The sequence below is a fragment of the Clavelina lepadiformis genome, chromosome 4 (assembly GCF_947623445.1).
Source record: "Clavelina lepadiformis chromosome 4, kaClaLepa1.1, whole genome shotgun sequence".
Taxonomy (NCBI): Eukaryota; Metazoa; Chordata; class Ascidiacea; order Aplousobranchia; family Clavelinidae; genus Clavelina; species Clavelina lepadiformis.
In genome coordinates, this window is record NC_135243.1 from 10,536,131 (window position 1) to 10,563,895 (window position 27,765).

The 27,765-nt window shown below is 34.2% G+C and overlaps 3 protein-coding genes across 3 annotated transcripts in view; 1 reads left to right on the forward strand and 2 right to left on the reverse strand.

Moving 5' to 3' along the window:
* Window positions 1–7,109: 7,109 nt before the first annotated feature.
* Window positions 7,110–10,838, reverse strand: LOC143453151 (uncharacterized). The gene is made up of 9 exons (XM_076954318.1): window positions 10,674–10,838; window positions 10,139–10,231; window positions 9,914–10,021; window positions 9,367–9,556; window positions 8,952–9,078; window positions 8,684–8,829; window positions 8,237–8,386; window positions 7,956–8,097; window positions 7,110–7,868 (listed from the first exon to the last, which is right to left on the reverse strand). Exons 1-9 carry the CDS (start codon window positions 10,708–10,710, stop codon window positions 7,302–7,304), a joined length of 1,560 nt encoding a protein of 519 aa, XP_076810433.1. The 5' UTR covers window positions 10,711–10,838; the 3' UTR covers window positions 7,110–7,301.
* Window positions 10,839–21,711: 10,873 nt separating this feature from the next.
* Window positions 21,712–26,479, forward strand: LOC143451324 (peroxisomal 2,4-dienoyl-CoA reductase [(3E)-enoyl-CoA-producing]-like). Its single transcript, XM_076951782.1, has 8 exons — window positions 21,712–21,942; window positions 22,948–23,016; window positions 23,229–23,346; window positions 23,518–23,587; window positions 25,075–25,199; window positions 25,378–25,471; window positions 25,557–25,661; window positions 26,124–26,479. Exons 1-8 carry the CDS (start codon window positions 21,725–21,727, stop codon window positions 26,333–26,335), a joined length of 1,011 nt encoding a protein of 336 aa, XP_076807897.1. The 5' UTR covers window positions 21,712–21,724; the 3' UTR covers window positions 26,336–26,479.
* A 1,028-nt stretch (window positions 26,480–27,507) lies between these two features.
* Window positions 27,508–27,765, reverse strand: part of LOC143451322 (nuclear pore complex protein Nup85-like) — a 28,372-nt gene continuing 28,114 nt past the window's right edge. The window contains exon 20 of the mRNA XM_076951779.1: window positions 27,508–27,686. Within this exon, the coding sequence (XP_076807894.1) occupies window positions 27,582–27,686 (105 nt within the window). The 3' untranslated portion in view covers window positions 27,508–27,581. The remainder of the gene's footprint in view (window positions 27,687–27,765) is intronic.

Consider the following 27,765-nt stretch of genomic DNA (forward strand, 5'->3'; position numbering starts at 1 on the left):
AGTAACGGCTCAACTGCTAGGCAAACCTATGACAAAATAAGAGATAGAAGAAGTGACTAAATCCATCGTAAATAGAAAATCCCCTGGACCAGATGGCATCAGCGCTGAATTTTACAAAATCTTTTGGCCAATGATAGGTGATAAACTGACCGAAATTTACCAATCTTGGTTCGACAAAGAGAACATCCACGACGATATCAAGAAGGGATTGGAGACTTTAATTTTTTTAAATGGAGATAGAGCCAACTTAGATAATTATATACATAAATAATGTTTTTGCTTTTCGCTCTCATGTACTATATCAGTCTAGAATCAGTCCAATACTATCAAAATATTCTACCTTGTTTGAGTTTCATCATTGTAACAACAAACCCAATGAGTTCCATTTCCTTTAAAATAATCCTGTAAATTCATAATAATTGATTTATTTTTATTCATTCTTTCAGGTAACATGTCTTTACTAAACTATACCCTCGATAACGCAAACCTTTTTTTCAATTCAATTCTTGATTAGAATCTCTTTCACTTGATTGAAAAGCTATAAAGATATGTCTAGGAAGTTCACTTCCTGATTGAGTTGTAATTACCCAAGTCATGCTAGTTTCTGTTGATTGATATATTTTTCTGTATACCTTCATTTGTTCAAAATATAACGATTTTATTTTGAATTTATAAACTTGGTTTTACTTTTGGCAACCACATAAATATATGGTTAATATTAATCTTTCAAGCAGCAACACCGTTAGCACGCATAATGTAATTATTAGAAAGTTCCGTATCAACAATTAAAGTATGTTTTACACCTCTAAAAACCTTATCAACATCACGACAAAATCCAAAAATTTGAGAAAGTGGAAGTGGCAATGAAATTTGTTTATTTCCGGTAATTATGCATGGTCTTGCTGAAAAATCTAAGCTTGCTTGTTGTTTGTTGTATATTTCTACAAGAGCTCTAAGAACATCTCCAACATCACCTGTATTTGCATCATTTTCTACATAAACAAAGTTTTGTGTGATATTAGTTCCTCCAACTCCAGTATCTTTAAACCATAAGATATTTGACGCTGTTGAACGTGAATAATCATCGCTAAAGCTAACCAAGTTAAGAATTATTGAGGTAAATAAAGATTTATGTTTTCATTAACTCGATTACTCAATTAATATTGAGCAGTTTAAAATAAAAACCGACCATTATTTACCAAGGAAATTACATAAACGTTATTGTAATTAACATTTGCATTCGTTTGGAATTTTCCTTTGATTTCTGAATATCCTTTATAAGGTAAAGAAAGACATCTGCATTTTTAGTTTCAATTTTGTGTTGCCCATCTTTATTCACATTATTAGAACTTCTTGGTAAACACTCAACATATTCAAACTCTGTCATTGAATTATCATTTAAATTCCCTTTTTCAATTTAAAAAAAATGAATTGTTATTTCTTCCATCTTCTTTTATTATTAGTAAATATATTTTTTACACGAGTTCCGTGAAACCAGAACCAGCTATTAAATTACTGAAGATAGGTCTTGACCTATCATTTAGCTTTTCCATATTCCATATAATTGCTTTGACGGTTACATTTTTACAGCCGATTTTTCCGTATTCTGTGTAATTTCATTTTTTACAGCTTTCATTACTGTATTATTCAGCTCAGATTTTACACCAGTAGGTACTCTGATGAGAATTTTTGAACTAACACCAAAAACAATTTCAACTTTATCACATACATTTTTAAGAAAACTTCCATCGATTATTTTCTTTCATTCGAAACGAATATCTCGTTGTAATATCATCTTTTATAGTTATCTATATACTTCTACGGACGATCCTCACGAAGGTGAATGTAATGAGTTTCATTTTCATTGTTCATATCAACAAAGTTATTACCTTGATCTTTGATTGAAAATGGAATACTATCAATTTGAGTACTATCAATTTATTATTTTTTGACACATGAACATTTTGTCTGGGTTCAACTTGAATTAAATATCCAGGAGGAACATTTGGACTAACAGTAAATAATCAATCGCTTGATATTCTATTTACACAACTCTCTTCAACTAAACTACATCGAATTTATATGCTGTTAATATTTGTAATATTTACAATATTTTCATGTATTCCATTTTCGGTTGAATAAACAGATTCAATTCCCAGAACAGTATTTATTGAATTTTTATATCTAAATTCAATTGAATAAAGATTTTTAAGTTCAATTCTTCATTTTATTATATTGTAATTTGGAGTAATGGTAATACCATTTTCGTCATCATCTTTCCTTTTCATTAAATACTTTATGTCATCATTGAGGTCTTCAATATTATAACTCCCTGGTGGTATTTCAATAAGATTGGACTCCTCTATATCTATCACATAAACTAACTTATTACTACTACTGTAATATTGTGCAAAGAAAACCATAATTCAGAATTTATTAATGTTATTTCATAATTCTTTTATAATATCTAATTGTAATGGTGGATTGAAACTAGAAAGTTTACTTACAAAGTTTTTTGATTTTCCTTGTCCTTTTATAGGATCGAAGAATAATGGTATTGGTTTCATTTTATCATATTGTTAGATAATTTTTCGAACTCGAAATACAATCAAGTGAATTCAGTTTTTTAATATACTTTCAATTTCACTGTCTAAACTTTTGTTATTATTGTCAACTTGTTTGGCTGCTATTAATAAGTCTTTCAAATAGTTAGTTTGGATTCATCGCACATCCACTCCTATAAGATATCTCCATAGCCTCTAACAATTTATTTAATTTATCTCCGTATTTACTGAAAGTATTTTTTTTTCAATCATGTCTACATCAACAACACTTTTTCTCTTACCACCTAAACGTCCTAAACTAAACTAAACTAAACGTCCTAAACCTAAACTATCATTCCGATAGTTCTATTTTTTAATTGAGTGATGTAATTTGGTCCACCTTCTATAAGTTGAACTATATCTATTTCGAAATTATTTGTTAAAGTAACTGTTGTTCTTCTTCACTGCAAAGTTTCTCCAATTTTAAAGTATAAATTGATTTTGGTTCACCGGAGGTTTACTTTTCCATAATAGCTGGTAAAATAGCACTCGTTCGGCCTTCGGCAAGCTGTGCATGTAAGTTTTCAATGAGTCTGTCTTGTCATTCATCTGTTTTCTTTTGAACCTCTTTTACCGATTTAGTAATAGGACTGAAGATTTCTGAAGCAGATTCTTGTAATTATTGCTTGGTTTGAATTTGCTTTTGTAATCTTTCTTTTAAAAATTTTCTGTTGTTAAGATACTCTTTAGTAAGATCTTTTTTAATTCTTTTTCGTTTACAAAAAACATACTTTATACTGTAGCAGATGAAAGCTATAACATTTTAATACCTACTGTAAGTATAATAAAAATGTTATGATATGCTTATGGTTTATGCTTAGCTGTTTTATCCAGTACCATAAAATGCTATGGTTCTTTAGTTGCTTCTTGATAAATTAACTCTAATTATTTTCTTGTTATACCTCTAGGATGGTTATTAATTGAATGTCTGATGTCTTTTTAATCTAAATTTCCAAAGAGTATAAAGCAATTAGTATTTGTTTTGATATATTTTGGAGTATCCAAATATGATTGTGTGAGATAAATATATGCATGCGTTTTCTAACATGTCATCAATTTGACTATATGACATTCTGACTATATATTACAACTACTTTACTGTTAAAAATTGCCTCCTTTATCTGTTCTTCTTCTCCTGGTTTTGATGGTGATTTTGAGAGTGATTAATGGTTTCACACCTTTCATTTGTCTTAGGTTTAATCGTATTTTATCTCCTACAGCTTTCTTCATTATATTTAGCTGTTTTAATCGATATTTTTCATCAATTATATCCACTTCATATGATTTTACATAACTTTTCAAGGCTTTTTTGAGTAAAGTTGCTTTAGGAAATAAATTTAAAAAATTTTGAATACTTTCAGAAACTGTTGCTTTAACTTTTTGTGGTGTATATCTCAACAACCAATCAGCAAATTCATTAATACCTCTTCGAACTTTAGCAGTTGCATTATAAGTTAATGCTTTTAAAGTTGGTGGAGACTTCTTATAACATGTTGGTTTCAATACAAGAGTTTTGATATCAGGAACTGGTGAATCTAAAATATTTGATTGTTTCATCTTTTATAATCTAATAACATATTTTATCTTAAACTCATTTTTATACTTTAAGAAATTATTATTCATAATTATTAATATAATTGATAATATCATCTTTATATATTTTACTATTTCCCCAAAATGCTGGAACTTTTTTCATTTCTAAATATTCAATTTCTGCTTTACAATTATCTTTAAACCCGCGTGGCTAAACTATTCTTACACACTCGTATTACATGTAGTATTGTATATGGCCAAAATGTCTCGGTTGCGCCATACACAATACTACTTACAAACAAACCTAAAATGTGAAACATTCAAACTATTTCAAAAGGTGCAAAACGTTAAACAACATGACATATGTATCGTATTTGAACCAAATGAACCATACCGTTACTAAAATCTTGTGCTTTCGGTAAAGAAATATTCGCCTGATACGAAAGCTGCCACGTAAGAGAGTTATTTCATTACTGACGTAATCCTTGTGGTTAAATGTGAATTTATGCCATTTTCCAATTGCTTTGTTTTCTAAATTGAGCGTTCAATTCCAAACAAAGTTTCTCATTAGCAGAACAGAAGGCAGTTTAATAGGTATCAATATTTTATGCAACAGCTCCTGCTCTTGGTTTTCGCCAATTTCCAACCCACCGGACGCCGACGACTGAGCCCTACCGCTATTTAAGTTCTAACAATGCCTGCGTGTTTTTATGCAACGCCATTGTCACAGGACGCAAGATGGTGGCAAACAGCGGTCAAATACTAAGTAGTAACTTGCATTCATTACACTAATGTTATAATAACTAACCCAACTGAAATGTTATAATTATAACATAGTAATCTGCACTTCACCTAAATATTCATACTATTCTAAATCTAACATTTATGACGAATGGTGGAGTTGTAGTTATAACTTGTAGTTGAACAGGTCGAATACACCACCAAGTTAGAGCATTGCAGCACGTATTTGATTGTAATTTGGGGTCCATCGATTATATGAGTCACCAAGGCCGTGCACAGTTCTACCAGAAAGTTCGTTTATTCGTGCCGTAATTATTCTTGTCTGATTACAGACATTTTCTTAGCATTCACTTCAGTTTATATTAGCTGTAATTTGACTGCCTATGTAGGCTCGACCGCTTACACGATCAGTAAGGCGTTGAATCTTATCCAACCATTGCTAGTTGCTGTGTAATTGTCGTGGCATCAATAAGCACAATTGTTCGTCGCTTTGGATTATCTTCATTGTATAAATTCTTCTTTGGTTAAACATTGAATAGAGACAACTAAGATGTTAACGACTGGGTCTTTTTTGAACAATAACGAAAAATTCTGAGCGCAAACTAATAGAGATATACGAAAGCTTTTTTGTTGGTCAGCAGGAAAACACATCACAACGAAACACACATACAAGCGAACAGAACAGCAGCTGTTAAAAACGTTCAATAGGAATATGTTTGCAGGTAGCTGAAGGATTCCGACTTAAGTTTTGAGAAAATTATCTCTTGCGGGTAATACAAACATAGTTACTAAACTTACATAAGTTTACTTGACATTTGTTTCACTGTTGATTTTTAATTTTTCATACCTCTACACGTTATACATTAACTAAACATTCTTCAAACATAATATTGCCTAACTTTAACAACAGGCTGTGTAGTGAATTAGTAACTTTCTAAAATATTTGCCTCCACCAAAAAAAAATTTCAACTGGCTACACCACTGATTTGATTTGCGGCCGAAAGTGCGACAGCAAATCTGAATACGCACTTTTTAAATATGTAATATATAATAAACACAACGGTAAAAAGAAAATAATCGAATTCGTATAATGCTTATCTTTCTTTGATGGCTAAAATTGCTGGTTGCTGAATTTTTGAATTTGACGTGACACATAGTAATAAACTCTGGGTCCAAAATTCGACATGTCAGGGCCAACGAATTCGCTCCAAGCTTTAGCACATACAGCTTAATGGCCTTAGCATTTACTTATATTACTGTAAACGGCCCATAATGTTGACACAATATTTATGGCTCAAAGTTCGTGTTGGTTTTACAGAAACATTTTCACCATTAAAAACCTTTAAACACCGGCTACAATCAGGTCGTTGACCTATGTTGCACAACATCAAAAACTATTGGCATATCTTACCCAACATTATGTTTAATCGAGAGTCGATGGTAAAGTTTACCGTTATTAAACCTTGGTGAACTCATAGTGACCTTAACAGCTTCAGACAAACTGAACTCGTATCTCCGCACAGCATGATGAAATATATAAAAGCAATCGTACACAATTGTACTTGTAAAATAATTATAAAGTTGCACCTACAAAATTGGCGATTAAACCAATTTGTAAGAGTATTACTCGTATAAATTTCCGCATTTCAGCCAATTCGTTTCGATCTCCATTAAGGTGGCCTGCATAAGTTCTATGCTTTAATTGCTTCATAATTTCTTTACTTTTAAGCTACCTCTGGCGCATACAATTTTCTATTAATTTCAAATACAATCGCTTTGATTAATTCTCGTGTGAGACTACTAATACATCATATCTTTGTGAAAAAAAAAAAATAAAGGATATACAGTATTACTGTTACAAAATAAAGTAATAACTAAGATCGTACTGTACACATAGAATAAATAATGGAAAGTCGTACGAAACTTAACATTTAAGACACATTACGTTTAGTCAATACAATGTTCGTGGATTGTTGTTTTCATTTTTGCAATTCATTCAATAAATTCGGGCCAAAAAGAAGATTTCATAGGAGACAAAATTTTAGATTTTAGAAATACGTAGACTCAAGCATTACTTTCGGTCCGAGTATCCTACTCAGTGGTGGAAGCACAGGTAGTGTAATACAAACACAAGCGGTTGGTCTACGAAAGCTACAGCTGACACAGCTAATTTTATTGTAAATCCTTAGGTTAGAGCATGATTAACTTCATGCAAAAGATTCCAAACGCAAATTGAGCTTCTATGACTTCACGCATAGAATTGTATTGGTTAAAACAACACATATATACTTACGGCAGAACAGACCAGTAAAACGAAAGTATAAAAAATGAAAAAATTAATCAAATACTGAAACATTAAAACCAACTTTATGAAAACAGAACGAGCAAAGATAGATTTTTGTCGAAATCTGATGCATGTAGCATTCAAAACTTTTCAGAAACATATGCGTCGTTACAATGGTCTACGTCTTTCACTACGCTATCATCAGCACTTACAGTGCTATCACTTACCGCTTGGTTTTTGATAAGGATCCTAAATGGTCCCATTATTTGCTTGAATAACATTACCGTTATGCATACCGCCAACGAGAAGAAAAAGACAAATATAATCATTAACAGTATCAGGTCCCCGGCAACATATCGAGTTAAGTATGATCCTAATATTAACATTGCATATACAAAGATAACTCCACACAAGTATAAAGCTTGCTTTGTTGCCGAAATTTCAGGTTCTTCGGTGAAATTTCCACGGCTTGCTTTGACAGAGGCTTCTATTTTGATGAAGATGAACAAAAAGAGCCAAGACAAAAAGAACATTAGGTACTCTTCAGCAGGAATGAAAAACATTTCGTACATCCTACTAAATCCGCTTTCACCATTTTTCCCATCAATTACTGTGCCACAAAGTGCGGCCACAACTCCAAAGAAAATTAGGACTGGAATTATGCGAAAGTAAGGGGAAATCTTTTTCCAAAATGGTAAGCCAAATATCTGCACAAGAAAAACAATGGTGGCGTATATCGCTTTGAGTAATAAGATTAGAAAAATGACAAAATAACTTATATTATATCAGCCAACCTGAGTAAACGCTAACATAAAGCCGAATCCAAATGCAAAGATAGGCCAAGGGCTAGTGCCCGTTGCATCAGGATTGCTGGTTTGTATCGCAATTACCGTGCCGTGGATTAGAACCCACATTTCGTTGAGGAGGCGCCAGTATCTGCAAAAAAGTCGTTTCGAGTGAAGTCATTCTATACTAACGCTAATTATCTCTCTGTTCCACACGCCGATTGGTTATAACGTAATTATGTCTATGCTTTGAAAAGAATAACACCAAAATGTTTTGCAGTAACTAATACCTATTTAAATGCATATCTGTGTAAATAAGACTTCCTTGCAAAAGCACTATGGCCGTATGGAAAAATCCAAGCGTGTGACCCCAGGTGTTTTCCATTGGATGATACCAAAAAGTGTAAATAGTTGCCCATGAGAAAGCAAACCCGTGGTACCTGAATAAAAGTTAAAACTAGTTTTTAACATTTGAACCTATTTGTAAGTGTAAAATATGCTAACTCAAGTTTGAACTATAAAAATCACATTTCACTTCCAAAAATCGTAGTTTTATCATATTATTTCATGTTTAAATCCAAAAGTGCTAAAATATAGTGATGGAAATGATGATAGTTTAATTTAATACATTGTTGATATTATTTCATTTCAAAAATATGTAAAATATTTTACGTTTTCGCTAACATACGGCACAGTGCATAATGATACTAGAGCATTCGAAGAAAAGGTTTGTTTACTTTCTAATAAGCTGAACAGGACCAGGACTTAATCTTAAATATTTAGCGACTCTGTCATCTGACTTTGGGTTGGGCCACATAAGCACAATTCCACGATCACGATATTCCATGAGCAACACGAAACACAACATCATAATCACTGAACCCTGTGCAAAATTGCATTTGATTTTACTTTAATTATGCTATGCCACTATATGTTAAACTGACACTTATCGTATTCATTTCAATAGCCTGCTTATTAACAAAAATCATGGATCGGTAGACTTACTTGTGAAGATGAAATAGCAACATCTTGTGCAGTGGCGTCGTATGTCCAGTGAGTTTGCACAAGGTGTATTAAGTGGAAAAAGGCGTTGACAAAAAGAAGTAACCAGTTAAACCATTTTAGATCGGTGCTAAGAAAAACACAACATGAATTCAGGTAAATCGTGGGTTATTGGAGTTTTGCACTTACAGTAAAATGCGATTCTTTTCTATTATCACTTAGCTTTAATCAAGCTGACGATATAACCATAATTCTTTATAGTAAAAATTAACCTTTAAACTCCATTAAAGCGTTAGCCATGCCCACTGCATAGCGACCCGGCAACGACTGTTTATTACTCATTCATAACAATTCGTAAATGAATCGAATTTTTGAAAATGTCTTGTTGTTGTCATGATTTGAAATATGATATACGAACCTGTATTTTGAGGGGGTTTTCCTTTTGCTCTTGAAGCTGTTAATTAGCTGGGCTCTATAGATCAGACCCCAAACAAAAATTTGATGAAGGCAATAAAACAACCAGACCATGGCTCGGCTTAAAACAGTTACTTGTTCAAGTGGAAGTTTCCAGAAATACCAGGTCGAAGTGCATCCAGAACCAGATCTACCTATAAATTCATATAGTTGAATTTTACAAGTTAAATATTGAATATTCGAACTCAGTTTCTGTTGATTATCATAAACGTAAGGACATAAAATGTGCTTATTAAAAAAAACAACAAAAATACTAAATTAAAAGGCCTCGAAATATTGAAATTACCGGCAAATATTAATATTTGCAAAGCAGTCTTTTGTTTTGTAGAGTTTTTAGGCTTCTTTATATACATAAGTTATCCAAAAAGAAATGCATGATAAAGTCAAAAATATAGGGATAAAGGACTATTACTGTGTTCCAATAGCTTGGCTGATGACACAACCTATATAGCATTACAGCATGAAACTTTTAATTTAGACCACTTTTGCACCTGGAAGGGTTTCGTTGCAGTACGTAGGTTCAGGCAAGAATCGAACTCTAGTATTATTTATTTCTTCGTAGTAATAGCCGGATTGTGCATTCCATCCTTCAGCAATGCCTTGCAAACAACATTAATATAACTTTCACCTCCCAAAATACCGTAAAACCAGCAATTTATTCAAAAAAAATTAACTAAATTCAATAAAAACAAAAACTAGCAAGTTTTTTTACCTACCCCATGCCCACATTGCTCCAAGTACAGCCACGATATATACCATCGATAATAACCAGGCAAGAACGTCATGCCTAAATCGCGAGTTTATCGAGTCTATATAGAAACACAAAAACATGCTAAACAACAAGAAATAAAAAGCTTAATTGTTTTGAAATTATAGCCGGATTATTCAATGAATTTAAAGACAAAATTGTAGAAATGCAGGTTTTGGACTCCATGGTCTTCAAAATAAAATTCTTGGACAGCCATTAAAACTAGTATATAATAATTAATCATTCCTTATATATATTACAGTAATTTAGAATTTCGGTATCTCGTACAATAAAAGAAAAAATTTTGTCTACTACTTTGCAGCATGACAATTTTGTCATCAATTCTCATATCTGATACGTGCCAGTTTTATATTTGACTTGGAACGAAACGTTTAATGTAGTCTAGTTTCAAAGTAATACCTGCTGTCGCGAAAAATCAACCGTAATTGTTGAGAGAAATACAGATAATAATGCTACTATGACAAACAAAGTAATACACTCACCAAGTGTTTTCTCCTTTTTCTCAGTTGAGTTTTCCATTGCTATCAGCAATGCTTTATTCGTGATATGGATCAAACTACGGTAATTAAGATATTAAATGTGAAAGTTACCTTACCATATGCGCCTCAGACTTACAGCTTATTTACCTATATAGGATATAGAAGAATTGTGAAAAAGTTTCATAAAAAAGCTTCTTGTGCTGCACCTGCAAGAAGTAAACTGACTATCCGTTTATTGTCCATCTTCGATCCTTTGAAACCGACCGAACCAAAGATCCTAACCTATATTTATAGGTCCTACAGTATTACTGTATAACACCACGTAAGAAAGAACACGCAAAAAAAGAATACGACCCTGAACAAATAGCGTTACATAACTTTGACTCGTGTTGCGTAACAAACTAAGTTAATCATTAAACTCAGTGGAGGGAAACAAATGATAAAAATAATTACTGGAATGGCCAATTTTGCTGCGTTAACTTCTAACTTTGTATTTGGTAATACAGTGTAGTAGTAATAGTTGTGGTAACAGTAATAACCCAGAAAAATAAAATTTCCGTAATTAAGCTTATCACGATTTTATAAAAGAATTTCTTATAACCGAAAGTAATAAATATTATATTTTTAGTCTAACTGAGTACTTTCACTTTAGAAAGAATTGTAACCTTATAGCTACTTATCCAATTTTTGGAAATATGTTTATTTTAGAATAGTTAGATGAACAAGTAATTAGTAAATACTATACGCTTTAGTAGCATATAAACAACTCAACTAGCATAGAAACAACTCTGCAAACAAGTAACGGAATAGGAAATCACATGACAGGTAACTAAATTCATATTTTGAATCAGTAGATAAATAAGTCACCGCAACCGCAACCGTCACCGTAGAACCGGCAACCAGCATCACGCTTGGGCGTAAGATATTAACTGTTGGTGTATACGGCGCTTAAAGATTTTCGATATTTTTCAAACCCTTAAACGCCCAAGTATTTTGCAGAACACTGCTACCTGACTGGGTCGCTAGCGGCCCAGCTCTTACAAGTGCTTCATTATTGCTCATATTGATTCATTCAGAAATGCTTTTGTGCTTTAAGACAATGCCATTATGCTTGCAGTGTAACAAAGATACAACTTTCTCGCGTGACTTGTAGCTATTAGCTTTCACAAACAAATTTAAAAATAAATATTTTCTGCATAATTCAGCAAACTACATTGAATCATTCGTTAATTGTTTTAACACTAAACGAAAATTGTAAAATTAAACCTAAAATTTTAAGATTAAAAATCCCAATAGTAAAAATCTGACAGAGAACTGTTTATAACTTTATATAATCTTTATCTTTGAACTTAAGGTGCTCATGAAAAAAAATTATAATAATGCAATCAAATAACGAAAAAAGGTAGAGCTTCACTATACAGGTGACTATATGGAGAAAAATGTTGAACAAACAGAGATTTATAGTTTCAAATAGAGAAACGTTAAAACAAAAATGTATAATTTGGTCGAAGTTTCGAGATAATTGTCCTGATATTTATTGAGATATAAGCGTTCAAAGATAGTTTCGGGTTGCTAAAGACCGCAGGTAAGGCGTTTAAGGGTTCTTGAACTGAATGGATCGTGAACTAAATCTTTACAAAGAGAACTATAAATACCAATAAGTTAGAGTTACACTACTTGTCTTCTCAACTACTGCACTGTGTATGCTATTATACGGTTCGACGGCTCCGTGTTTCACCTTGGTTGAAATACCAAAGATAAGACGTTTTAAAAAAATAAAATGTCAAGACTGTAAAAGATTCAATGTGTCATGGTGCGTGAACGCAAGTTATTCCGGCAAACAAGATAGCAAGTTTAGTCTAGCAATCTCATTTTATGATTTTATACGCAATTGGTGGCAATATTTGCAACATTTGTCAAAAACCGGTGGTAAAGATTGGTACAAAATTCATGGAAAGGCTTGCAAAGTGCGTATTTATCCATAAAATGGTATTCCTTTTGTATAATTTAGTTTTTCATGCATTAACTTTCTGAGATACCAACGCTAATTATGCATTACAATAAAAACACATATAAATTTCAACATGGACAAATCTAACAAGGTTTGTAAAAAAAGTCAGATCATGTGCACCCTGCTGTGCGGGCGAAAGGGCTGTGTACTTGCCCAGCCAAACACCTGAGCCTTGCGCAGTTGCGCTAACCCATAATACAAATGCAAAAGAACACACCCAATTAGACTTGTAAACTTTTTTATTTCAAAATCATTATTTCAGGTTTAACGCGATAGTCGACGCTTACATCCTGACGCGGTAAAGCGTTTCTTCTTTTTGTCGGTTTATCTCTCGTAATTTTAACCTAAGCTTCACACCTTAAGAGTAAGCTATACTGCTATAGTATCTGAAGGGCAGATATAACTTGATCTGAAAGTTGTTAAAACCTCGTTGCTTACGCTCCGTCATTCCAAAGAATTCTTTATTTGTATTGGCTGAGAACTCAGCGCTATTGTACACACTCTCTCGTGAATTATAAACGTCGCAATTATTTGAAAGTCAAAACGTGTGAACTTAAACACACAATAAACTCAGTTGTAACTAATTCACCGCAAAAAACGCGCAATCCCAGCTAGTTTTCACAGTTGCTTGTTAACCTTTAAGTTAAACCTCAAGTCGCATACCTTCTAATCCTAATTTAGCTTGAAATAAACCCTAAATAACTACAAACAACTCTTTACATAGCCATTCTTTCAACCTAACCGCCTGTCTTTAAAAACGGGCTACGTAACTTGCTTATAAGGTGAAATAGCGACTTTCAATATATTTTCGTTCCTGTTTATAAAAATGTTAGTATTCATCCCATGTAGTTTCTACATAAAACAGCATAAAATGATACTAACACATCGAAAAAATTTGCAAATTCAAATATATTTCCTTACGTTCCTATACTGTTGATGACGCTTTCTTTTTCCAGTGGACATGGGGTACAGTTATATGATAAAAAAAGGAAAAATCGGTAGCCAGGGCTCGAACAATAGGAATCATTGCCGAGTTTAAGGCGGGGGGAACCAGTCCAAGGATAAAAATTATGATACTATCACGAATGTTTTAGTATATTGTTAAATTGTTATTAATTTCAGTATTGTACCTTTGGCTTGTGTTTTTTTATGTGTAGTCAACATCTCACATTATAGGCTACGTATGGGTTATACATCTTTCATACTTTTATATTCAACATAGTTAGATTCCACAATTTATCGTTTTCTTCACTTCGTATTTGAAATCACTCACAATAATCACAATCACAATGTTCGGGAGTTGAAATGCGTTTTAATTGCGTGCGTGTTTTACACTGTAATTATTTGTATCTCCTAAAGCGGGCCATAATTCCGCCTAAGTGTCTGACTTGTGCTGATTGCTACGATTAACGAGGACCATTGTATGTCTGGGGCAAAGGCGGCAGGAGGGAGAGAAGCACGGTCCTGTTCTAAGCTACAACGTTTTTAAACCTTCGTCATCCCTTTGTGTGTTTATATGGATATCCTCTTAAAATACAAATCTTTAACAGCAACCGGCCGAGATTTTTCAGACTGTAGCAACCAGCGGTTAAATATCGATGCTGGGATTAGGAGAGCTGTTACAATAAATGTTGTTTGCAACGGACAAATTGGCTTTTCATAAGCTTTCGAAAATGTAATTTATACACTAGCAGTAAACATGACCTGAATATGAAGAACCCTAACTAGCAGTCATGCAGTGCTACATTCAATAGCACGAGATCAATAGACTTACAAACTTGCTGCAATTGTCTTACAGCTGAAAGCAAATAAAAACTCGCTTCATAAAACGATTAAACGTTGCGTTTTGTTACATAATATAAGAAATGTAATGTGCTCCACCATGATCCATGGTGGGGTGACGCATTTGGTTTCATGGTTCGATTTCATACCATTGTAACCGACCTACAAAACCGAATTGATGAAATTTAGTCAACCCTAACCGCTATTGTTCGCATACGGATAACTCGCGTCATACACCTTGTCCAATTACAAATCCAGTTGAGCGTGAAGGTTATCTATGAAACCAAAACGGCATTTTAGCAAATAAAAACACTCAGTTCAAACTATTCTGAGTAAATGCATAGCAATCAAAAATTTAACGTAATTAAGCGTATAGTTTATGTCCAGTTACGATCTTTTTATAAAAAGATTGTTGAATTATTTTCATTCTATTCAAACATAGTCTAACATTCGGTCCCGATCCGAACCCTGTATGTAAAACTTAATTACTAGAAAGACAGGTTTGAACTTAGGTCTGCTTTACCCTAAGTATAGAGGTACAAATAAAGCTGCCTTGCTACTTTCCAGCGGTCTTGTAGGCTATCAAGCGCTATGGGGCGAAAATATTTTGAACTCAATAGACTTGTATTGTACTAACAAAAGCACAAGGCCTTAGAACTCGTACATGAAAATAAATACAAACCGATACAGCGTTTTCAGAAATGTTACGTTGAGCCTTATGAAAAGTGCGAGAACATAATGAACTCTTGGATAAGAAAATAGAAAAAGCAAAGGCTGTTATAGATCAGCTACTGACTGAATAAGCTTTAACTAATAAGTCGGTGTATATGTTATAAGAATTTTGCTAACCCTGTATTTTATAACAATTTTAGTTATCGCCCATTCGTCATCGGTTTCCGCTTGTGACCCAAACACAGTTTTGTCCGATTTTCAATTGTTTATTATCTTCTGCTAATGCCGGTGCCGGATGTGTCTCTACATACCCAGGCGATGTTAATAGAGTTGTGGGCAGAATTTGCAGGGGAAAAATTGGAGAAGAACACTTTTGTCAAAATCGTGATTTTCTACTAGTTCTTTTGTGTACTTTTTCTTCTCAAAGAAAAGAGAATTGTCTCGTGTGGCACTTTTCTAAGCGGTTCTGTTTCTTACGTTTTGCTCCCATGTTTTTGGGTCGATGTTGTTTTTGTCAAAGAGTGCTTCAGTTAATCTTTGAAGCGCAGCCTCGGTGTTCCTTGAGGTCTTTTCCTAGTGGTGAGTTCCCCAAAAACATAATTCGAGAGAGTCTAGACTCTAGAGGAATTTATTCGTAGTATGTGGTCAACCAAGCGGAGATGAAGGATGGTAGCTTCCACATTGGGTATTGGGCTGAAGAGACCCTTTTAACTTGTGAGGGTATCTTAACTTAATTTACCTGTTGAATTAATTATCTGACTCTATTGTTGCGTGCGGTTAGAATGCTCTAACTTTTGTCAGCCGAAAGATTTTAAAATCACAACAGAAATAGCTTACAAGAAAAGTTTTTTATTGTAGGTGCTGTACACTTTCTCAATATTACGAATAACCAAGAACATAAGTAATACCATACCGCTATAAGATGTCAAATACATGAGTTGCAATCACCATCGCTAGCTCAAACAGCTCGTCTGCTTATTTCGATGATTCACTCGGCTAACTCTCTCTATCTCTCTCTGGTCTCTCTCTCTGCTCCCTGGTAGAAGTGCGAGCTTATAAAACGTGAAAGCGATCGGAGTTAAAATGTTCAATATGAAAAACGCTGCGAGTCGTAGCAGGTGCAACGGACGAAACAATGTTTAGACAATGGGAGATAATGAATGATAATGAAAGACTTCTTATCAGCATAGATGCTGGAAAACAATCTGGCAACGTACTAAAAGGAGTCTTCACATTAAGTTATTCAGAGCAAGTTTCCAAATATCAATCGACAGTTGAAGTGTTTATCAAAAAATAATTTCATAAATTTCAATCAACAAATAAAAACCACTTTTGTAAGAAATTATGTAATGGCATGAAAAAATGCCACCCAGGCCGCTGCAGGGCAATGTAGCTGAAGGATCTCATTCGTGTCTCCCTGCTAACTCTCATTTTTTGTCTTACTCTTAGGTTCCTTTGTGGAAAACTCCCAAGACGTTTGAGGTCTCGACAGTAAAAGGTCTAGATTGAACAGGTATAAAGAATGATGAACGACTACGGCTTGGAAGACCATGATCTTTGTCCGAATGGTCAATGCGTGGTTATTGAAGACACAATGGCCGAGGTGACCAAAGACGTGGTGTGATGCCTTTATCCGGTTCTCGACCTTCTTTTCGTTGATGTTAATGTTGGTCCTTGGAAGATCTTCCTCAGGCAACGTTTGAATGAGAGTTTTCGTTTCATTAGTGTTCACTTGTATTCCAAAGCGTTTGTAAGGTTTGTTACAGGTCAGCTGCCTTCTGCAGATCATCTGTGTTCCGAACCGGAGTGGCGTTGTCGTCAGCATACATTTCGCGGACTGTTCAGGTGGATGTTATGCCTGTCATGGTTTTTTATCGTAGTCGGGCGAGATTAAAAGTTAGTCATTTATGCGGTATCGCAGGTCAATGTCAGAGGTAGCAGATAGGATTTCATTCAGCATTACCACCATGAGTGGTGAGAAACATGTTAGAGTCAAAACACAACGTTTGAGACCACCATTGATGGGAAAAGGGTCTGATCAGGCATTTTGATTGCACACTCTACCAAACAAAGGTCGTCATTTGTTTTTAAAAAAAAGCAGTTGGCCAGGCGGTGTCCGATATTTATCGAAACTGATTATCATGCTTTTGTTTGGAGTTGGAGCGCACATGTTTACAAACTGAACACACCTTTTAACGAAGCTCTTCGGACTATCATTGGCTGCATCCGAAGTACTGTAAGTGTCAGTCTACTTCCAACTCTGGATGGAATCAAGACCCTGGAAGGTCGCCGCGGAAATGTTTGCAAAATAGTGTTCCATCAGGCCGCTGATCAAAATAACCCACTCCATCAGGTGTTGCTTGATTCCCTTAAGCTTTGAGACTTTGTTGCGGTACCGATTAAGGAAACTCCAAGCAACCGTCCCACCTAAGAACAAGTCATTCAAATTTTAACAATGATTTTTTATTGAAACCGATTAATCGGCAAAAGAGACGATAACACCAATTAATTACACAGGTCTACAAAAAAATTTTGCGGTATCAACTCTGATGATTGATTTAGGCTAAGTTTTGGTTGCTGAATCCAATTCTGAGCTCAGAATTGCCCTATCACGTCAGGTGTTTTCGCTGTGCATTTTGCCCAATTTCATAAATTGATCAAATTCTGACTTTCATTAGTGACGGTACGGTGAGCGTATACCAGCAACAGATGAAATATTGCTATTGAAATCACGTATGATGAAATCTCAGATATTTCAGAGTGTCAAATATTATCAGAATGGGCATAGGTCTGTACGTATTGAATTAAATGCCATTTTGGTTTCTGCCTTTATCATAGGGATTACTTGCCGTTTGTCCAATAGGAAAGGTGTTCACCCTGGTCAAACTTTTAGCAGTTTTAAATCTTCAGGGTTGTCCCGTTTTCAGCTTTATAGTTTTTATGCTTTAACTCATCTTTATTATTTCTGTATTTGTTGTTTCTGTATTATCTCATATAGATACTGATAAAGCTGTCTGTTTGGTGAAATATATCTAAGATACAAGTGAAATAAATCAGCTGACAGATCCTTGAGTACTTCCGCAGTTATTGGGTAAAATATCGTTAATTATAATGAAATTCCTGAATGAAACACCCTAGCCTCTTCAAAACCTCTGGAGTAAAATAGCCAAAACTGTACAAATCAGTTTGAGTTCACTGTATGGTATCTACAATCAACCGCAATAAAAATCTACCCTGCCCTGAGTAAAAGAAGTATGTGAGGGGCTGGCCTTATTTATTACTTTCTGCACCTTATTTGCTGCAGATACCTACCAATGATTGTGTAGTGGCCTGGGAGCCACTACCAATACCAAAATATCATTCGTGGGAAAGTATTCGCCAGTTGTTTATTGAAATGTTGTTTGTTGATGAAACTGCAATTGTCGCTTAATATTTGGAAACTTTCTCTAAATAACTTTATGTGAAAGCGCCGTTTAGTACGTTGCCAGGTGATTTCATAGCTTCCGAGTTTTAACTGTAAATAATCCCCATTGCCCAAACGCTTATTTTATCGTTCGCGCATTCTGAAATATTTGTGTATATTGTGTTTCCGTTCACATCGCTTCGCACATGATTACGTTACCACCACCTCCAAAAAGATATAACTCAGAAACCTTCATACTTCAACTAGTATTTATTCAATTCATCTTTATGTCGTCACAATGAAAGAGGTCAATTAATTTATTTCCAAATGTGAGACATTTTTCGATATTGCATTTTCATGTTTAAGCCTATGCCTATAAGTAATTACTCCGGATTACAGTTACAATTGCATCATTTGTAAAGTTTTTATTCTGTTGTTCTTACTTTAAAGACACTTCAGAAGAGAATCTCCCTTGCGTATTATGTTATTGGAGTAAGCGCACATGCATTGAAATTATGAGTGCTAAATCCTTACCAAGAAAGCTCAAATATCGAAATCCACAAATTGATTGCTTAACAAAAATTTATCAATTTATTGCTTAATGTTATTCTTGTATATTGGATCCAGTACTGCCTGGCTAAAATTTTATTGGTTTGACATTTTGGTGCCAGTTATATTTTACTTAGCACGCGTTCTTATTTTTGTTGACAAACGATAAACTCATGTTTATTTAACTGTCTGCTGCACAAAAATCCATAACACTGTGCAAACAATGTGATGCAGGTAGATAAAGTGCTTGTGCGATTATTGCCAGCTAAGTTACATTGCAAAATATCTATGAAAAGTACAATCACCATACATTTTTGATGACTGCATCATTGTAAAATGTCGGATGTTTATTGCACTAGTTTTTACTAGTGTTTATTGCACTAGAGTACTAGACGAAAAGAAAGACCATCTTGTCTGGTGATGTCTGTTTTTGACATTTTTGCAAAGCTAGATGACGGGTGAAGTTGATGACAGTCAATTAGTTAATGACTGTATCTCGATATTAATGAGTGTCTTCTCAAGTTGGAATTATTGCCGATTAGCTTTTGTTTTATCCACGTACAACCACTTTGTTGTTGTTCATGCTGTAGCTTGTTTAGGCCAAGTGCATTACGCCGTTGACTAAAGATTTTGGCTACAAGATTAGAGCAAAGGCTTAGCTTTCTGGCTTCAGTAAATAATTTTTTTTAAATTTTGGTACAAAAACCTCCAAAGCACTGAGATATTTAGAAAACTATGCTATACTGTACATTAGACTGAAGGTGGTCAAAACTAGAACAAAAGGACGTAAAATGACAATGCTTGTACATATAGAATGGAAAATCATTCTCACTGTTAGCTATGAACAGGAAATTGCCCAGTGAGATAGAGAAACAGTAAACACAACGCGGGATGTCAGAATTTCCTGTTTTGAAGAGCCATCTAAGTTCATTTTAACCTATATGCTGAACAAATACTGATCACGACTCAAGTATGGTTATTGAAAACAAATATTACAAATATAGTACAACAAAAATTTTAATTATAACTAATCTGAAAAATGGCTGGTTGTCATTATGTCTTGCACGTTGCCAGATAAACACATAGGCCTAGTAATGTTGCAGTTTTTCAATTAGTTAGCTGTCCAACGGCTATATGGAGAGCCCGAGGTAGGGGTTATCAACGCAACACTAGACTAAAAACTGTTAATACTTTAAGTTGAGAGATTAAGAATGTCTTACAAAAAAATTGCGTTTGTTTACAAAAGACACCATGACGTAGCAATTCATAGCAAGAATGTGTTTTTCTGGAAGGGCTGAACACAACTTGGCCGGAAGTTAAAATTATTTATCCTACTAGACTATGGTAGATATAATCACGACTTCACTGTAGGCTCTGTTGAGCACCGATTAAACATAAATTTAAATAAGGGCGCTTAATAATGTAATCAATGCAATCATTGAAACATAATCGTCACGTGATGAGGTAGATATTTCAAACTTTTCTCGCAATCTGTTCCAGCTCTCCCTCGCGTGCTTGCAACTGATACCTCGCATTGCATGAGCTTGTAACTGTTTGGTGTTGCTATTGTTTTGATGTTGTTGGGACTTGTAGTGGAACTCGACGATCATACCATCAAGTTACAAAGTTGCAGCACGTGGTTGATTGTAATTTTTTGTCTATTGAGATGAGTCTCCAAGATCGTGCAAACTTTTCACAACCAGATAGCTCGATTGTTCGTGCGGATTTATTCTTGTCTGATTGCAGATATTTATTAGCAGTCACTTTAGTTAAAATTGTTTGTAATTTGGCTGCCTATGTAAACTTGACCGCTGCCTTACACAGTTAAAATTGATGTTGAATCTAAATACAACCGTAGCTAATTGCTGTCTAATTGGCTTGACATCAATAAGTACAAATTTTCACTTCGATTTATCTTTACTATATTATTGCTTCATTGGTTAAACATGGTGAAATGCAACATTGTGTCGGGACAGCGAAATAACAACTTCTTCTCGATTGGGTTTTTGCAGAATAATATTTATAAAATGAATATATTGGGCATTAACCCATAGTAATATACAAATCTGCCAACTATCACAGGAAAACACGTCGAAAAGTAATAACCATAAGAGCGGCACGAAACGCAAGCTACAATTATTTGATAGGAAACTGATTGCAGGCTGCTTAGGGATTAAACTTATGACATTCGACAGGAAATTGTTTGCAGGCAGCTTAGAGAAACGAGATATTACGACACGCTCTTGGAATTTTAAATCTTGAGAGTAGTGTTTTGGATGTAATTACTGAGGTCACATAATTTTACTTTATATTTGTTTCACTGTTGGTTTGCAATTTGTCAAACCTTCATACGTCATAGGTTTATTTGTTTAGGTGATTACCCTAACACGTAGCGAATTAGGTAAATAGATATTATGTTTGGAAGTCTCTATAAGTAATTTTTGTCAAATGTTGTTTCATATTTGACAGTTCTGACATAATTTTTTTTAAGATTAAACATATAGGCCTATACTAATTCCACCCTTTACAAACCACATTACTGGTAGTTTCAAGTGTTAGCATTAGCATTACGACAAACCTCCCTGAATGCCACGATATGTGTTTCCACACTTCCCTGTTTAGTGTTTCCGTATTTTAATGTTTTCCGAGTTGGCAAGCGCTATGTTTGTGTCAAGATGCAGACGTCATGTAATCACAGGTTTTATTTACTCATCAGCGTACAAAAGAAACTTTTTAAATTTTTCCTGGCAAAAGAAAGTCGCTTCGAGTATTATGGCAAGAAGTTTAACAAATGAAGTTGTTACTGATGATTGTTTGCAGGACTACAATTATATTTTCAAACCGGACATACTGAAGTAAGTGTCTTTTAAAAAGCATTTTTACAGCATAATGTGCTTACTTTTGCCAAACATTAATAATGGCTGCTTCCTGAAAAACATTAGCTTGTTAATTCTCCTTACACAAATAATAGTTATTGATAGCAAAAATGCCAGGATTAAAACTTATTAGTAAAACGTTTGGGGTCTCTTTTACTTTTGCACTCCCATATCAAGTTGGAATATTGAGGAATAATTACATAATTTTTTGTATTACCTTAAAAATCCTTTCCAATTTCCATTCAGGCTTTCGAGTTAGAGTGCAAAGTATAAGAGACCCTTTAGTCATTGGACTAATTTCAAAATAACAAGACCTATATTCCCTAAAGCAGATGAAAACGTTTTTTCATGTTGCAGTAAAGTTAAGTCCATAAACAACACTTAGTGAGTTTGACGTTACATATTTAATTGAGGTCTAGTATATAAGTGCACAACCAGATGAATTCACAATTTAAATAGCTGGGGTCTAATATACAAAGGCATTGTGTGGTTGTGCACTTGTATACCACACCCAAAAATTTTTGACATAATAATTCCTCAATACTCCATCCTGATATGGGAGTGAAAAAGTAAACGAGACTAAATTAGTTTTAAGCCCAACACTCTTCCTAAAGAAAGCTCCCTTTTTCAGTTTTTTCTTTTTATTTATTGCCATTATAGCTTGATTCAATTTTAGATCTGTACATTGTTACTCTAGTGAAGGACTGGAGTATAGTTTAACGCATGTTAGATACTTAGTAAATAAATAAATACAGTATGTTTATTTCTGCATTCGTTGTGCTGATTACAACATATCACTACAGCAAAGCAATTTCATCTCCACTTAAATTATAACGAAGGTTACAAATAAAAATTGAAATCAGGTTGCTAGACTTTTGAATTAAATGTTTGAGTTACCAATCAAGCTCTTACCAATGTTTCAATGCACTGGAAGCAATATCTTGTTGGACAAGCTACAAGGAACTAATTGTAATTTGCTTTTAGAAACAAAGTTGCATTTATCACTGGAGGGGGTTCAGGAATCGGATTTCGTATCACTGAAATCTTGATGAGGTGAAGTGTTATCAGGCAAAATATAGGAGAAAGACTGTATAGTTTGTAACAACAGTTTAAATGTGTTTGCAAAAAGCACCTTTATTAATAATAATGTGGTTAGTTCTTACACACTCTGATAATTAATTGGTTGGTTTAGATGTAATTTCTAAAGACCTGGTTGTCAGAAAATTGGCATTGTCTGTATGGTTATCATGGTAAAATTTTCACAGACATGGCTGTAGGACAGCTATTGCTAGCAGAAAGTTAGAACGAGTTCAAGAGGCAGCTCAGAAACTTACTCAGGCAACTGGTGTGGAATGTTTGCCACTTTGTATGGATGTGAGAGATGTAAGTACAGTTGTGAATTAAAACACTTATATACTGAGGTAAATTGAATTTTAGCTCATAACTGAGTTTTAAACAATCAACCTTAGTTTTGATGGCAACATACATTTCTGTTGTTTCTGTATAATATTTAGCAGGTAGAAAGTTTATCCATTGTTTTCATAAATGCAATAGCCACAACAAGTGCAGACTGTTGTTGATGACATTTTATCAAACTATGGAAGGATTGATGTCCTTGTTAATAGTAAGTATACAACATATTTAATCCAAGATTTTTGCTAGGATATCTATATTTTTTCCATCATAGGCGTGTTGTATGTTTGTAATTCTAAAAATACCTAGTATTTTTATTATACATACAGTTCCAGCTCGTTAACTTGTAGCTGAAGGGTCTAAATATCCGAATATCGGTTAGTCAATTACCCAAGGCAATTTTAGCCTTCTGATATCTGGATAAAATTTTGCCGATTTACTGTATAACACTGTGCAGCACACTCAAGCTGAAAAAATATACTGGTAACTCCAACAGACGTTTTTGCAGTACCGCAAGTGGTGACTGGTGATTAACTTCCTGTTGTACTTAATTAAATTTTTGTTTACACCTCTTTGTTCTGTATTCTCTACAAGATGCAAAATGGTAGAGAGAATTTGTTCTATTATGTCACAAACAATACATTAGGCGACAGAAATGCACAGGTAAAACTAAAAGTTACCTTCAGGCAGTAACATCTTAGTAGATGAATTGCAAGGTGAGGACTGGACTGTTTCCCAGGATTTTAGCCGAAAAGTCAGAGATCAATTGTAAGCTTCTGACAGCACTAAATGGAAAATCTTAGTAGACATTAAAAATTTATGAAATTTTTGCATACGTATGTGTAAGCCGGCCCAAGCAAGTGTGCCAAGTGCAAGAACTGATACTCGATGACGAGGCCCTTTGCTGATTTTAAATAACGCAATGTAATAATAATAATGGCAACCAAATATCAATTTCTTGCAAATCAGCTCTCATCAAAGCTTTGCTCATTATATATTTTCACCAAAATAGAAAAATTGAGAAATAGCCCACTATGATTGTGCAAAAAAGCTATAGCATTATTTACTTTGAGGCTTAGCAGTGTGGGTCTAAATTTGGTCACATCCCTCGCATTGGCCTAAGGCCGGCCTTGCGTAAGTGATCTTTTTATAACAAAACTGTGTCACACTTACACATTGTATTTTACTAGAAATTAGGGGAAAGACACTGTTATATGCTTGCCGTATATTTTTCGGTTAACCTATTGCCTAAAATACCAATATATGTTCATTGGGTGGTAAATATTATTGCAAATGGTAAAAATAAGACTAGACACTGCCTTGACATTTTACTGTCATTATCATAACACCTTACACAAGTTCAACTTCAAATCGATGTATATGTGTGGCAGTACGGCTGTGCACATTTGGTCATAGCACCATGAATGATTTATAAGTCGTTATAGTAATACCGCTTGGCAAGGTATTAATGGCACTTGTTTCAATTCAGTGATAAACTGGATTAAACACACAAAAACTAAACCTTTTAAAAATAATTTATTACAACATGAAGCTCATAGTCCAGGGCTCAAGTGGTGAGAAATCATTGCTGGGTTTAGATTGTTTAGATTGAGTTTTAAAGAATAGTTTACAAACTTCACTTGTATTTTAAACACATTTTACTTATAAAGTAACATAACATTTTGATATGATTTTTAGATGCTGCTGGAAATTTCCTTTGTCCAGCTGAAAATTTATCCTACAATGCATTTAAAACGGTTATGGAAATAGACACAATGGGAACTTTCAACGTATCTAAAGCAGTATTCGAAAAATATTTTAATGTAAGTTGGTAGAGATCAGCGGAATTGTTTCTAGTTGCAAAAAGATCGATTGCCAAACTGTTAATAAAACTAAAGTATATTTTTCTAACAAAGTTTCCCAACCTTGTAAGATGTCATTTAACAAATTCTAAATTTTTGTTGTGTTGATTGAATAATGGACTTAATACTTGTATTTCAGAGAAATGGAGGGAACATAATCAATATCACAGCAACTCTGGCGTATAAGGGCAATGCAATGCAAACTCATGCTGGTAGTGCAAAAGCTGCCATAGGTATAAGACAAAGCGTGACATGACAGAATTGGACAAGGTCTTAGTTGCAGTAAAATGACTTTATATAGCAATTATTATTGTTTAGATGCCATGACTAAGCACTTGGCTGTCGAGTGGGGCAGCAAAGGTGTTCGGGTAAATAGTGTTGCTCCGGGTCCTATTGGTGGAACTGAAGGAATGAAAAGATTGGGTAAATGACTATGATTTTTACCAAATTATCACTGAATTATTTTGCTCAATGTTGTGTGGTAATTAGGAAATTACAATAGTCCAACTGTGTCACTACTGTAACACGAATTTGGAAGTAAATGTTTTAAGTTTTAATTGAAAGGGTCGGAAATATTTGTCATAACAACACCAGTCCACATTATAACCATTACAATGCTAGATTGTGAGGTTTGTAAGTTCAACACCTGCTGACATGCCAATAATTACTTATTTTGCACAGTACCCATTGTCGGTTATGCGGCTAAAATGATTTAAATTAAAACGTTTAAATAACTGTAGATAACAATAGTAACATCATACTGTTGGCATTGTACTTCATTCATACTAAAGATTAGGTATATCCTTTAAGTTACACATGTTCTACGTGTTTTTTGGAAATCTTCAGTATTTCTGCCCCATATAATTTTACACTGTCTTTTTTTAGGCGGCAAAAGTGAACTTGCTGAAACATATAAAACGTCTATTCCTTTGCAAAGATGGGGACTGAAAACTGAAATAGCTGATAGCTGCTTGTACTTGGTTAGTGATGCCGCGTCTTTCGTCACCGGAACCGTTTTGGTTGTTGATGGAGGTTCGTGGTTAACTTCCGCCAATGACCCGAACATGATGGAAAAAATACTCAAAAGCGGAATGTGATTGAACTTGTGTGCAAATACATACCTTAGTAATCTTCCAATTATAAGCGTTCTATTGTTACATTACATCGATTCCTATCTCGATTCTAACAGTAACGATTTTGACTGTTAACTGAAGCAATTCAAATATAAATTTATTGAATTATGGCTGTTTTTTTTTTGCTTGGAAAAAAACGAGCTCGGTAGTCTAATATGCTAGACTTAATAGAAACCTTTTGTAGGGCGGGCAGTGTTGTGATTGCCCACTAAGTTTAAAGCAAGTTTTTCTTTCGTTTTTGGTGTCGTGTGGAGCAGCTTGGATAGCATTGTAGTAGGCATTTACCATCTCTGATCAAAATCACTGCCCACTGTCACAACATCAATTACTGTTTGTTTATTTATCATTTGTGTTTCGGCACTACAGTATATAAGTATTAACGACAAGCACCTAAAAATGCCTCCTGGAAAAAAAGGCCGTAGAAATTATGGCAAATACTACACAGTTAGGCATGTTGTGGTGCAATGACGGTGTTTTTAACGGTATTGTGTTAACTGACATTTACTAAAACATTATCAGAAGGTTAGAATTTATGCTTGAGTAAGATTTTAGAATTTATTTTCGGACAAACATCTGAGTCTTAACGGCGTAGGCTCTATCCATAGTGTCAATGGGCCATCGTCAAAATTTTCGGCCGAGCTAGCAAAACATTTTTGGCTCATCTCAAACTCAAAGCAATCCTGAAGAGCCATTGCGGACAGTTGACTGTTAAGTACGCTTTACCCTAGCATAGAGTCGTAACTTCCAACACATCGTTTGGTCCTATGTAATGGGAACGCATTTTTATGCCAAGAGCAGAATAACTTTCAAAAGATTAGCTCTGAATAATTAATCAAATTAATTTAGTTCTCGTGTCTTCTCCGTACAATGTACAGTTGCACATATCTATGCTTTGATCTTACTCCACCCTTGTTCCAGTAGTCATATTTATTCCCGTGTTAATCTGATCTTATAGTTTGATAGAATTTGTTTGTGTACCTAACCCAACGCATGTTCCTATGTTAAATCAGATTCGTTAACTTGTAACAAACACACCAACATCAACTTTTAGCTGCAAGCTTAAGCCTTTTGCTTTGGTTACTGCTTGATTTACCATTTAATCTATTGCTGCTAATAGCCAGTAGAAATGCCACAAGTAAAAAGTGAAAAGAATTTATTGAATACATGGCAGTGATGAGCCAGATAACATGCTACTATCTGTAGATATCTACTAACTGACTATAGCTTTTGCTAGGTTATTGGTCAAAGCAAGCCGCAAATGTTTCATCTTTTTTTCTTGATTTTCACGCTCAATCTCAGTCATGGAATCAAAAATCTGAACGAAACATAAGTTGTTATCAAAAAATACTGTTAGTAATTTAGTAATTTTTGAGTAAATGCCGAACGAAAAGTCG